General features: G+C 30.6%; 1 protein-coding gene across 1 annotated transcript; it reads left to right on the top strand.

Moving 5' to 3' along the window:
• Positions 1 to 393: 393 nt before the first annotated feature.
• Positions 394 to 3,268, top strand: LOC132719353 (uncharacterized). Its single transcript, XM_060703119.1, has 4 exons — positions 394 to 1,361; positions 2,067 to 2,333; positions 2,879 to 2,948; positions 3,220 to 3,268. The coding sequence occupies exons 1-4, from the start codon at positions 1,310 to 1,312 to the stop codon at positions 3,266 to 3,268; spliced, it is 438 nt and encodes a 145-aa protein (XP_060559102.1). The 5' UTR covers positions 394 to 1,309.
• Positions 3,269 to 11,842: the final 8,574 nt, after the last annotated feature.

Genomic DNA, 11,842 nt, shown 5'->3' with positions numbered 1-11,842 from the left:
TCAACGTACACATTCACAATTTAGTTTGATAGTGGTCTGCACATGAGGCTGCAACTTCGAAGTAGGTGGATTTTTCCAACAGAAAGTTGGCTTTCTATTTAGATTGCCCCCTCAAACTGTAAATCAGTACTCTTTTATAAAAAGGAAACAGTTTCGAGTGCATTTATTTCATCGAAAATAAGCTTTAATAAGCTTTAACGTTTAAATTTCTTTTATTTGAGTCAGGCGGTGCACGTTAATGTTTATAACAGTATCTTGTACTGATACGACTAAAACATAAGCAAGACTATCTCAGAAAGCTAAAAAAAGCCACGCCTTGGTCAAGGACTTCAAAAGGAGAAAGGGAAGCGAGGAAATAGAGGAGCGAGAAATAATGTTTGACATAATTTTCAAAGATATTCTCTTGTGTTTGAGCCTTCTTAAACGTGTATTGCACTAGTAAGTAAAGACGTGAAACCTTTGAAATTTCCTTTCATTTAATTGACTACAGTTGTGATGCATTACAAAAAAGCATATTTGTTTTCGGAATGAATAAGTTATTTCATAATCGGGATAAATGTTATTGGCTAAGACATATTTGAAGCTATGATACATGATTTGTTGAATTATTTCTATTATTTAAACTATAACTTTGATCCATTTATCCTTCATTTTCACTGTGATAAATGTAGTACAATTAAAAACAATACGTTTTTCCTCAACCCTGTTAAAAGGTTCCAATGTGGCAATAGAATTTAGTTAGTTGGCGTAACATACATGTATATCTGTTTTATGCCTTATTCCAAGTACTAAAAAGGCGCGGTGCCCTTTTGCTTGCATACCGATGGTTGATTGTGTTGATATTGTTTTCCCATGCATCTCGTTATGTTTTTACTTTACTTTTGTAAAAGGGCGCGTGTCTTTGTGTGTATGTCTTTTAAATCTTTTCAACGTTTTTTTTTTGTTTTTTTTTTAGTTAAACAAATTCATTGATAGTAATAATTCAGTTTGATTAATAATCGTTGACATAATATTTGTTTAAACATGTTACATTACAAATTCAACTAGCGTTGTTTTTGCTTGTTTTTCTTTTCCAATCGCTAAACCATCCGATAGTTTCAATAAGTAGTGGCTAATGAAAAACTTCCGATTGTGTACACACAGTTGTAAGTTATTATGTTAGAGCTAAGTGTTCGAATTTAAGCAGGAATAAAGCCCTGAAATTGATTGTGATAAAAATCAATTCGACTAAGTGTTTTTCAACGTATATAGGTATCAGATTTAGGCGTAAGTTCCGTACAAAACACACCTGGTTCACAATTTATCTAGGATGGTGCCGAACAGGACAGTTGCTTTGACTTTGCAGCTTATAGTGATCGCAAGTATGTAAAATTTATTATGTTTGTATTTATTTATTTCATGATGGTTTAATGATATACTTTGCTCAACTTTGGGTCAAATTCAATACTTTTATAGGTTATATATAAAGTTGATGATATTCTTTTTCAAGTTTACTCAGTGCATGTATGTGCAAAAACCAATGCGCTTATTTTTATAGTCCATCATGTTTTTTCAAGTATGATTTCTTCTTTTTCTTTTAGCTTATGATTTTTTTATAATTCCAATGCGCTTATCATTATTTTATCTTCTTTTTTCTATTCCTGAAATTTATGAATACCAAAGCGGTAATTATTATAATTATCAACATTTCACATGCTTGAAAATGCGCATGTTTTGATATCATCTTATCTTATATTTAAAGCAAAACTTTTTTTCAACTATTATTATTAATAAATCACGTCGCTTCATCTTTTAATATTTTTTGTAAACCTAGCTGATGAACATAATGCATTTAAATGTTTTTGTTTCTATAAGTTCTTTTTCGGGCATACAGTGGATAAAATATATTATACCTTACCTTTGTATCTTAATCCGTTGAATAAACTTTTTTTTTCTCAAGCTTTTACGATATTTTTATCCAGTGATCTAATGTATCTTAAGAAATCAGCTAAACATTGTTATTTTTTCAAGTCTATAAATGTATTTTGACCAATGATTATAAGTATTTCATTTTGTTGTCAATCAAGCCATTGTTCGTCATGATTCTGGTGAAATCATTACTAAAGACTTTACTAAAACGGCCATGTCCGGCTCGGTCATTGACTTGTCTGGCTACAACCAATTACAAGCTGTAACGAGGAAGTTAGATTGTGCCAAGCAATGCAGCGAAGATGACACATGCTCAAACTTTTACTACACGTCATCAGAGCACATTTGTTACCTGAGTGGCTCGTCTACGTCGCATGTGTATAGAATTCAAACTGCAAGTTTTGCATTCTATAAGTTAAATGATGGTAATATTATTATTTCAATTATGTTTGGTTGTTTTGAGAATCTTTACCAAAATTGATGACTTTTTGTGAGTTTCAACAAAAATCGTAAAAAAACAGAACACTTTTTGGGGTTTTTTTTATGGGTTTAATAACCTAAGACTTTTTTTGTGAAATTGTATTTTTAAAACTTTTTTTTATAATATAATTAATCCCATGCCCAATAACCTTTTATTTGATTTAAATGAAATTTTTTCCGTACTATTTTATTTCGAAAATATATAAAGGAGTCGGTTTTTTTTAAAATGTTGTTGAAAAATTTCAATATTTAATCCTTAAACTTATCTTGACAATAATTTTTAGACAATATTTATTAATAGCTAATCCAACTGAACTCGACAGCGCAACATTTGTATACATGATACATATTCTAAGGAATAGATACAACTATTGAATATGTTTTAAGTCAATACAACTTTAGTTAGACCAACGAAATCCAAATATTTCATATATTATTATCACAATGCATGCCATAAAGGTTTAATGTGTTTTCTCATTGTACATTATAGGTGCGCTTGGTTGTCCAGTCAATGGAGGTGGATGGTTTGTGCTAGAAAAGGACTCTAATATTATGTTCAGGTAAATATGCAATTTATCCAAAAGTATATTTTATTGATATTGATATCTAAATATGAATTCCGTTTAAAATGCATATAGCAATGACTATTTGGTGGAAGTATCTTATAATGTCAATTTGTCAATGTGTAGATGTCTGAAGAATTATTATATATACGGTATTAAAATCTTATCACGTATGATAATGGTAAAAGGAGCTCTGAATCGATGTTATCCTTGTATTGTAAAATGTAACCTTAAATCTCATAAAATGTTAAATTTGATTATTTGCTAGTCTGTTTACCACAACCGCTAATTTTAAAAGGGGATCTTTTTCCCCTTGACAACCCCTTTTTACAAATCCAAACTATGACAAGATGATTTTTTTCACCAGGTAATTTTAATACCATGGAATTTTTTTAAACTTAACAAAATGGTTTAAGAAATAAAATAAAAAATGTAAATATGGTTAATGATTGCCTTATTTAAAACCATATTCCCCCATTTATTTTTTAAGACTTCATAAATTAAATATAGAAAAATGGCGAGGGACATCATGGTAAAAGTCGGGTTGAAAATTCAAAATTATATCTAAACGTCTTTAAACATTTCTTTTCATGATGAAATATCGATCAGTTAAATGTGTCAATAAGGAACACACATCTAATCCAAACCACATTTTTATAGATGTCTACGGTCACCATTTTTGGGTTGATGCAACAAACGCGCTAGCACCAGACCCATCTTCATGGGATGCATTTCGAACAAGTGACAATAAGATATTTCCAATAACTGGTGGACCATTTTGGGAAGACCAAACTGGACCCAACGATGGCACCTACCAACCGCTTTGCGTGTGGATTCCCTCATTCTTCAACTACAAATTTGATGATATACCTTGCGTTTATCCAAACGTAAAACATATATGTGAAAAGCTCAAAACGTAGCAAAAATGGCTATTTTTCAATTGACAAAAGAGGTGGGAAGCATAAATACCTAATATCAAATATATACTGGAAAGAAAAAAAAATAAATATTTAAGATTGCTGAAGTAAAACATATCATTATTAGTATTATTTATTATACTTGCATTTCCCTATTTGATCGAGTCACGTGTACGCCGTATCGAATATGTGACGTCATGATCAAGTAACAAATTAAAGGACAGTTGCCTTAAATTCTTTGTTTTCAACAAGGTAAAAACTGCAATAAAAAGGGATCTGTATTTTGTAACATCTGCGATAAAAGACGAAGGTAAAAACTGTTATTCCATGCCTTAGGTTTTCTCAGACATGATGGACGTTAAAACACAGCGTACAAGATACTCATAAAAATACTTTTAGAAAGTGAAAGAAAACATATACATATATATTTTAAATACTTTTGTCCATAAACTAATATAAACCTTTCGGTGAAAATATTTTTATCAGGCCTAGTTTCCAAGGCCCGCCTGTCTTGTTGTGGCTAAAATATAGACGAAAATATAATAGTAATATAGTATCGATTGATTTATTAAATAAAATAACCTGATACTGATGTTTTTGTTTTTTTAACTATTTATAAGTCTGCCATTGCAGTGAACATTGTTTGTTCATTTTTAAGATACAATTCCGTATTAAACTAAAGCATGTTTAAGTTTTGCGGAAATAACATTAACCAAGGGAAACTGAATACAACCATTGATACTGGTATGATCATGACAAACTTCGTTATTACAATGTCTTTATTTGACGGAGTTCGAAAGATTTTGTAGTATAATTCGAAAGTTCAAGGCTCAGCAAGTTTTAATCACAAATGCACATATGCACATATTTTCTCTTCACAATCTTTTGATATGTGTAGGAATGCATTATTTAACATTATCCACTGACAAATTACACGTTTGTAGAAAGAAATTTTCACACTGTAACTTATCCAGTAAAGTTGTCTGCTAGACCTGTTCAATTTGAATCGGTGTAGAAACAGATAAAGAAACACACATGGTACATTAGTGTATTTCCAGTAAAGAATTAATGGCTAAAATATATAATTCATACATTTATTGTAGTAAATGAAATGGAAATGGGTCAGTATTTTAATGAAAAATTTTTTCCCTCAGCTTTAGAAAATTTTTTAACAGCTTTTTCACACGGCCAGAATATCCAACAACATTTCGATATCAAATTTAACAATTGTTTACGTTCATTCGGTTTTTAACAAGTTACAAACAATGTTTTATTTCCCTTTTTTCTTCAGCATTTTTGTTTTTATATTTAGTTGATTTTTTTAAAAAAAACATTTTCGCACGATTCAAATCCACCCAAAAGCCGAAAGACGTTCAAAAGGGACCAAATATTTTTCCCAATTTAGCAATTTTATGACGCAAGATTTCACAAACTAGGCAAGGTACTTTTTCAGGATCATTTAGCACTGAAAAGTAAAAGTAGAGAAATTTCGGACAGACAGTAGTTTCTAATTAATATACATGTACAGACACATTTTACTAATAATGTTGCACTTATATCATTTCGCAAGAATATCAAAGAGACATATCAATACGGAATACGTTTACTTACTTATATAATCGTTCACAAATATATTGTTTTGTACGGTAAATGCTTTGTATGTTTGTGCTTATCATATGACGTTAGGTGTCAAGCACTTTATAAAGATCGATAGCTTTTAAAGTGACGGTATATTTATACACTAAGTAAACATTTATATTGGTTACTATTAAAACTTTTAAACAGACAAACAAATTTGCTTAAAAACTAAATGAAAACGGATAACGAAATATTGAATATGGACCATATTTTCAACAATCACCATGTCAATGATTATTTTATCGAAAACTGCATTGGCGATTTATTCTTTTTGTATAATAACAGTCTAATGATTTTCGTTAAAGCGCCATTTACTGGAGCCAACCGTTAAAACACTATTTGTGTAATTTCGTTGCGGATCAGCCGTTGTGTTAGTTTGTAGGTTCTCCTTTACGGCATTATAAAGTTCAAAACGCATACTTTAGGAAAATAGCTGCGAGAGGCCCGCTTGGCATGGTCGTTTTTGTTGATCGGCGATTTGTTTTTTTTTTTGTATATCAAGTCAAGGTAATTTCTTAAAAGCGCGATTTTCTGTAGGCAACCGTTTCATAATTTAATTATGTATCACGGTAAGTATGTGTTCATTTTGTGCTAAGTGTTTGCTGAATGGCAACCTTTATATCACATATGTGGACAGTGTAAAACACTCATAAAATTACTATATTATTTCTTAGCAGATTGAACGTTAGATCTTTGTAATGGCTTTGCTTGTATTTTGGAAATTAATACAAACTCATGAATTGCATGCGTTTTATCGCCGGTCAAATGATATTTAAACATATCATCATAATTATGTAAATGAAAACCAGTAATCGAATTTGTTCAGTAGAAAGCTCCCGATGTAGTGATGTACTCCAATATTTGATCTCGCATGATCTCGCAGTAGTAAGTAAAAAGGACCAGTCGGTTAATAAAGTACATTATTTATAATATGTTGTCTGCTATTGAAGCACACATAAATGGGACATCTGTCACTTTTTTAATTGTGTGCTAATTTAAAGTTGTAAATTCAATATCATAAACGACACACGGTTTTCTACTGTAACCGAATCAACAGGAAGCAGGAAACAATCTGAACAACATCTATTTGCTTCGAACAATATGCTACCATTTACTTTGAGAATTATTGATATTTTTATATTGAATCTTTTTAAAAATGTTTGTTTTGTTCTAAGAGCATTCATTGATCCCAAAAATGGAAATTGATTAAATTTAAAGTGAATGAAGAGCAATGATTTTGTTTTAATTTATCCCGATTATTAGGAAACCTGTTGACAGTAGCATACATTTTCATAGGATGACATTAACATACATAACTATTATTATTTATTTCTATTGATAATTTTATTGTACTCAAAAGGTTATAATCCCACACTGTCACTTTTATGCTATATGAGTTTTAGTTTCCACGAAAGAAAATTGCACTTTTATATAACAAACAAATTGCCGTTTAAAAAAAACAAAAAAGGCACTGCCACGCGAAAAAATCGAGGCCATTTTTTCTTGGGAAAGAGCTTTTGACCCTAAATTGCTGTAAAGAAAAAAACTTTAAAACAAAACACTTTAAACAGCAACGGAATCATATGATTGGCGTTTGAACAGTTGCCAATAGAAACTTGTTTTTTACGACAAATGTTAAACTTTATGTGTAAAGGAACAAATCGCTAGTCCGAAAAATGATTTTGGCACGGTCAAATTCCATTGACTGGAACTTTCTGGTTTATATTGCTATGAAGAATTTCGAAATTAATGGAATCTCTAATAGTCAATGGAATTAGAAAAAGTGTTTTTAACGGTTGAGGCCATATTCCTTGGGCAAGGAACGGGATCAGCCATAGTAATATACAAAGCATTGCATAAACAATGCTTTATGGAAAAGTAGTAAGGGAATCCTATCCTTTCTGGTAAGAATACAGAACAAAATAGAATATATTGAAGAATATTATACTGTTTCATCTTGCATCAAAACTTGTTGAATGAGTAGAAGGAAATGAACTGCGCTGAATATACAGAACGAGCAAAATGAGACTATTCATCTGACAATAGATTATTATTACCTTGTTCTATTCCAGTTAAATCCAAGATACTTGGCAAGTTAAAGATATCTGTCGCTCCACATCCTCCTACGCATCTCAGTCGCTATCATTGATAAACACATTTTGACTTTTGTTGCATCTTTGTATGCATTTGTTTATATATTACGAGACTCGTATAAAGAAAGGTCTGATAATAAGAAAAAAAATCTAACCGCTAACCGATGATAATACACAGTTATCCATTCACAAACAACAGATCTCTTGTTATCTCAGTGGTAGTAATAATGTTGTTTATGCATATTGTCAACATTTACATGTATTTATAGCATTGTAATAACAGAAACACATGGTTATTTATAGTATTTTGACGTAACAGTGATAATGAATAAAATATTATTGACGACAATTTATTTATAAATTGTTACATGCGTTTTTATTTAATTTCAATCAATCAAAACATTGAAACTTTTTTTGTTGTCCTATCTTTTTTCTGTCAAATAGCAACATTTGACTTTATAGAGACAAATGGAATCCCTTAAAATTGGCATGCTATTTCTAGAGTGATTTGCTGCTAAGTTTAAATACTGCTTTATCCAGAGAAAGTCGTTGTTAGCGATGTAACATTTACCACTGTCTTCATAAAAACGCAATAACAAAGATTCTGCAAGATGATGAAATTTGGTTTTGTTTCCACCGCTTTCGGTGGATCTCTCCTATTTATATTTATCTTGAAATCCATGTCATCAGGTGTTATGTCATGTATGAGAACTGCAAAAACGAGCCCAGTACTTCATCTCAATTACTAGTATATAGTATCTGATCCATGTGAGTCGATGATTACTAAATATTTAGATTTTATTGTTGACTTCTGATTGAAACAATTAAATGATCATTTTCAAAGAAATAAACAAAGAAAACAATAAAGAATAACAAGTACTTTCGACACATTTAAATTGCAACATGCACTTTTCATCAAATGTTATTTTTTATGTTTTCAGTATCTTATATACATAGAACAATTATTATCAAACTAATATAAATATCACTTTAATGAGGTAATTAGACATATAATAGAGTAGTTATACGAAAACATATGTTCAGAATTATCCTGTTTGTTTGCTATATTATTGAGCACGAAAATAACAATTTAACAGTTGGCTCGAATATGTTATTTCAAATATTGCATCAGCAAACATACCTTAGATGAAGCCGTAATATTAAAATAATATGGCGCTAAGCATAAAATTATATAGTATTCTTAAATCTTCTCTTAATCATCGATTAAGTGATCATGTAAAACAAGATTTATTCTCATAACAACCTAACTTGGCAAGCAACAAATTGATTCAGATTTATTTCCGTTCATGCATCCGGGTTGTTATAATTGAGCAAAACATTTATTATTATTATTATGTTTTTGTGTATTTGTGACACAATGTGCTGTCGATTTACAAGGCAATACTAATGCAGACGCGTATCTTCCGTACAATACTTGTGTGTTTTAATAAATAATACTAGTTTTTGCATAATAATGAAGAAAATAAGTTTAGAAGTACAGTTAAATTATATTTTCTTGATTTACTTAGGAACTCTTACGGATATATCAAATTTTCATTACCTTTGGGCAGCACGCCTTAAACACCAGACCTTAAGAACACGATTATGAAATAATGCACAAAATGAGAAACCGGTGCAGTGTACAAAAAGCATAACGTCAAGGCTTTTAGACTTTACTTTGGCCTCGTACAATCTGCTAACATATGCACTCATAATTTAACGGGTTAGAGTTATTTTCAAGCTTTAATCATTTCCAAAAATACAAAAAAAAGTTATATCCTTTCAGGTTAGGTTTTGCTTAGAATTGTTTTAGAGGCGTACTTTTTCGCTTCATTGACTTAACCATTAAAAAAACGAAACAACAAATAATGTGTCAAATAAAAGCAAAAATATTGAAATTTTAGATACATTTAATGAAATTTAACATCATGGTAATTAATTATGAAAACTCAGAAAGCTATTTGTGAAATATTTCACAAGTAACAACCATTCAAATGGGCACTACATAACATTGCCCTATTCATCTTTGTGTTGCAGTATGGTTTAAGTCCTATGAGTAATCGATTAACAAAATTTTATATCAATCTTGAAAGTAAAATTTCCATGACTCACCAGCATAATATTCATGATTTTCGTCTTACGCAAAAAATATGTGGCCTTAATTATATCAAAATTAGAACAAAAATAATAAAATCTGTATTTATGATCCTAAATATAGCACCAAAAACAATGAATGTATCATTCGAATTCTCAAAACATATGTTAGAATTATCTTGTCAGCATGTTGTTCAATAAATCATGAACATTGCAATGTCGTAAAAGGGCAGTTGGTTCGGAAACAACATTATTAAAAAGTATTACATTAGACAATTAACAGCCTAAAAGAAGATAATTTCAGGCAAAATTAATTTGAAATAGCAATTATGTTAACTTTGTAGGAAATTGTCGACATGGAGTTGAATTAAGCATGTTATAAAACGAAAACTTCGAAGTTTTAATTAACCGAATTTCAGATTTCATGTTCAGTCATACAGGTATTTCTATTTCCTGGCTGATAAAATATTTATCCTGCTGTTAAATTTGGCAATACTTTTCGTTTGAGAAAGTATATTTTAAAACTGAAAGAACTAGAAGATACAGAAAAAGAACAATTCATGCAAAATATTGTTTGTTAAATGCGTATACCATTGTATAATCTGCATTAATACGTGAATTACAATGTCAATGCAAGAGACAAGGTAGCAAAAAGTAATTGAGACAATTTTTAAGGAAGCCACGTATTAAATATATTAAAGTTAGCCCAAGATTAAAAAAGTTGTAAGTTCTCTGACACACATACACGAACAAACACAAATAATTATTGTAATAATGATAATGATACTACTTATAATAACAAAAATAAAAGAAGAACATAATGTATCGTGATACATAATACTATCGTTGCGTCCTCTGGTCCACAATTTATCGACGGTATTTCCCCGTTTATGAGAACAGCAGTTCACATAGAAAAAAAAATCTGGAAACAAAGTGATCCCTCGGAAGCATTAATCACAACAAAATTACATTAGAATTGCAGCCTCGGTTTGATTGAGTCTGTACATGAGGGAAAATGAATAGTGCAACAGCCCTCACGACCCTAGCACCGGCTTGAGCGGTACTCAATTCTCAACACTTAATAGTGCTGGCATCAATGATCCCGAAGGACCAGAAAAATATAACAACACTGAAGTACGGGGCAACTTTTTACAGCTGCCACACAGCACTTGACACCTGCTGTTGTGAAGTCAGAAATCTGAAAACAAAGTGATCTCTCGGAAGCATTGATCACAACAAAATTACATAAGAATTGCAGACTCGGTTTGATTGAGTCTGTACATGAGGGATAATGAATAGTGCAACATCCCTCACGCCCCCTAGCACCGCTTGAGAAAGCCTTGTTTTAAAATGATGTCCTCATCGCAAGAACATTTTAAAGCATAATTGTATAAAAAAGTATTTTACTTTAATGGCAAACCATTATTCTTTCATAAAATAGAGACTGAAATATTTGTTCGTAAGTTGGTGGGAATTGCCACAATTTGAAAAGCTTTGCAATAAAACAACTGCTCACTGGTTCGCCTGTTTAAATGATTATAATTATGCAACATAATGAAAATTTATGATATTAACTAAAATACCTCTTCATTGCGCAAGGTTTCTATTGATTAAGTACAAATATGTCTTTGCTTCATCCTGACTATATCTTTATATATATCGTCGCGTGAGTGGGTCGTTGTTCTAACTACCATTGTCTTAATGATGAGAAAATCGCCGCCAAAGTTTACAAATTTACAGTTGTAAATGCTGCTTATATCTGGATAAATTGAGCAAATGGGTAATTTTTTTTAGAAATAACATACTATTTTATTTTCACCTTTTAAATGAACGTTGAACGATAAAGGGGTTATGTATGTTAAGTATGTTTCAAAAGAAGAAAAAGACGAACCCAAAACAACGAGAGCAACAACAAAAAACCTCCATTACTTAAAAATAATTACATATGTTATCACATACAGAAGGCACAAATTAAAAATAAATAAATAAACAGCAAAAAAAACAAAAACAAAAAAAACACACACAACCGAATACAATATGTAGCGGGTATTAAACGAAATGAACATTATGTAGACGAAAATCATATGTAATATGCATAATACGTGCGTATATTTAGGCATTTTCTGCAAACAAACTGCCACTTTATTAT

Source organism: Ruditapes philippinarum, unplaced genomic scaffold (assembly GCF_026571515.1).
Source record: "Ruditapes philippinarum isolate M1 unplaced genomic scaffold, ASM2657151v2 ctg961_1_1_1_1, whole genome shotgun sequence".
In the NCBI taxonomy this organism is placed as follows: Eukaryota; Metazoa; Mollusca; class Bivalvia; order Venerida; family Veneridae; genus Ruditapes; species Ruditapes philippinarum.
Note: the sequence above shows the minus strand (reverse complement) of the source record. Positions and strands in the feature narration are given on the sequence as shown.

Excerpts from the sequence above, each read along its gene's own strand:
- LOC132719353 (XM_060703119.1), top strand. The coding sequence starts at position 1,310 with ATGGTGCCGAACAGGACAGTTGCTTTGACTTTGCAGCTTATAGTGATC. Across the intron at positions 2,334-2,878 it reads ATTCTATAAGTTAAATGATG|GTGCGCTTGGTTGTCCAGTC; the intron begins GTAATATTATTA and ends TGTACATTATAG. Across the intron at positions 2,949-3,219 it reads GACTCTAATATTATGTTCAG|TCTGTTTACCACAACCGCTA; the intron begins GTAAATATGCAA and ends ATTATTTGCTAG.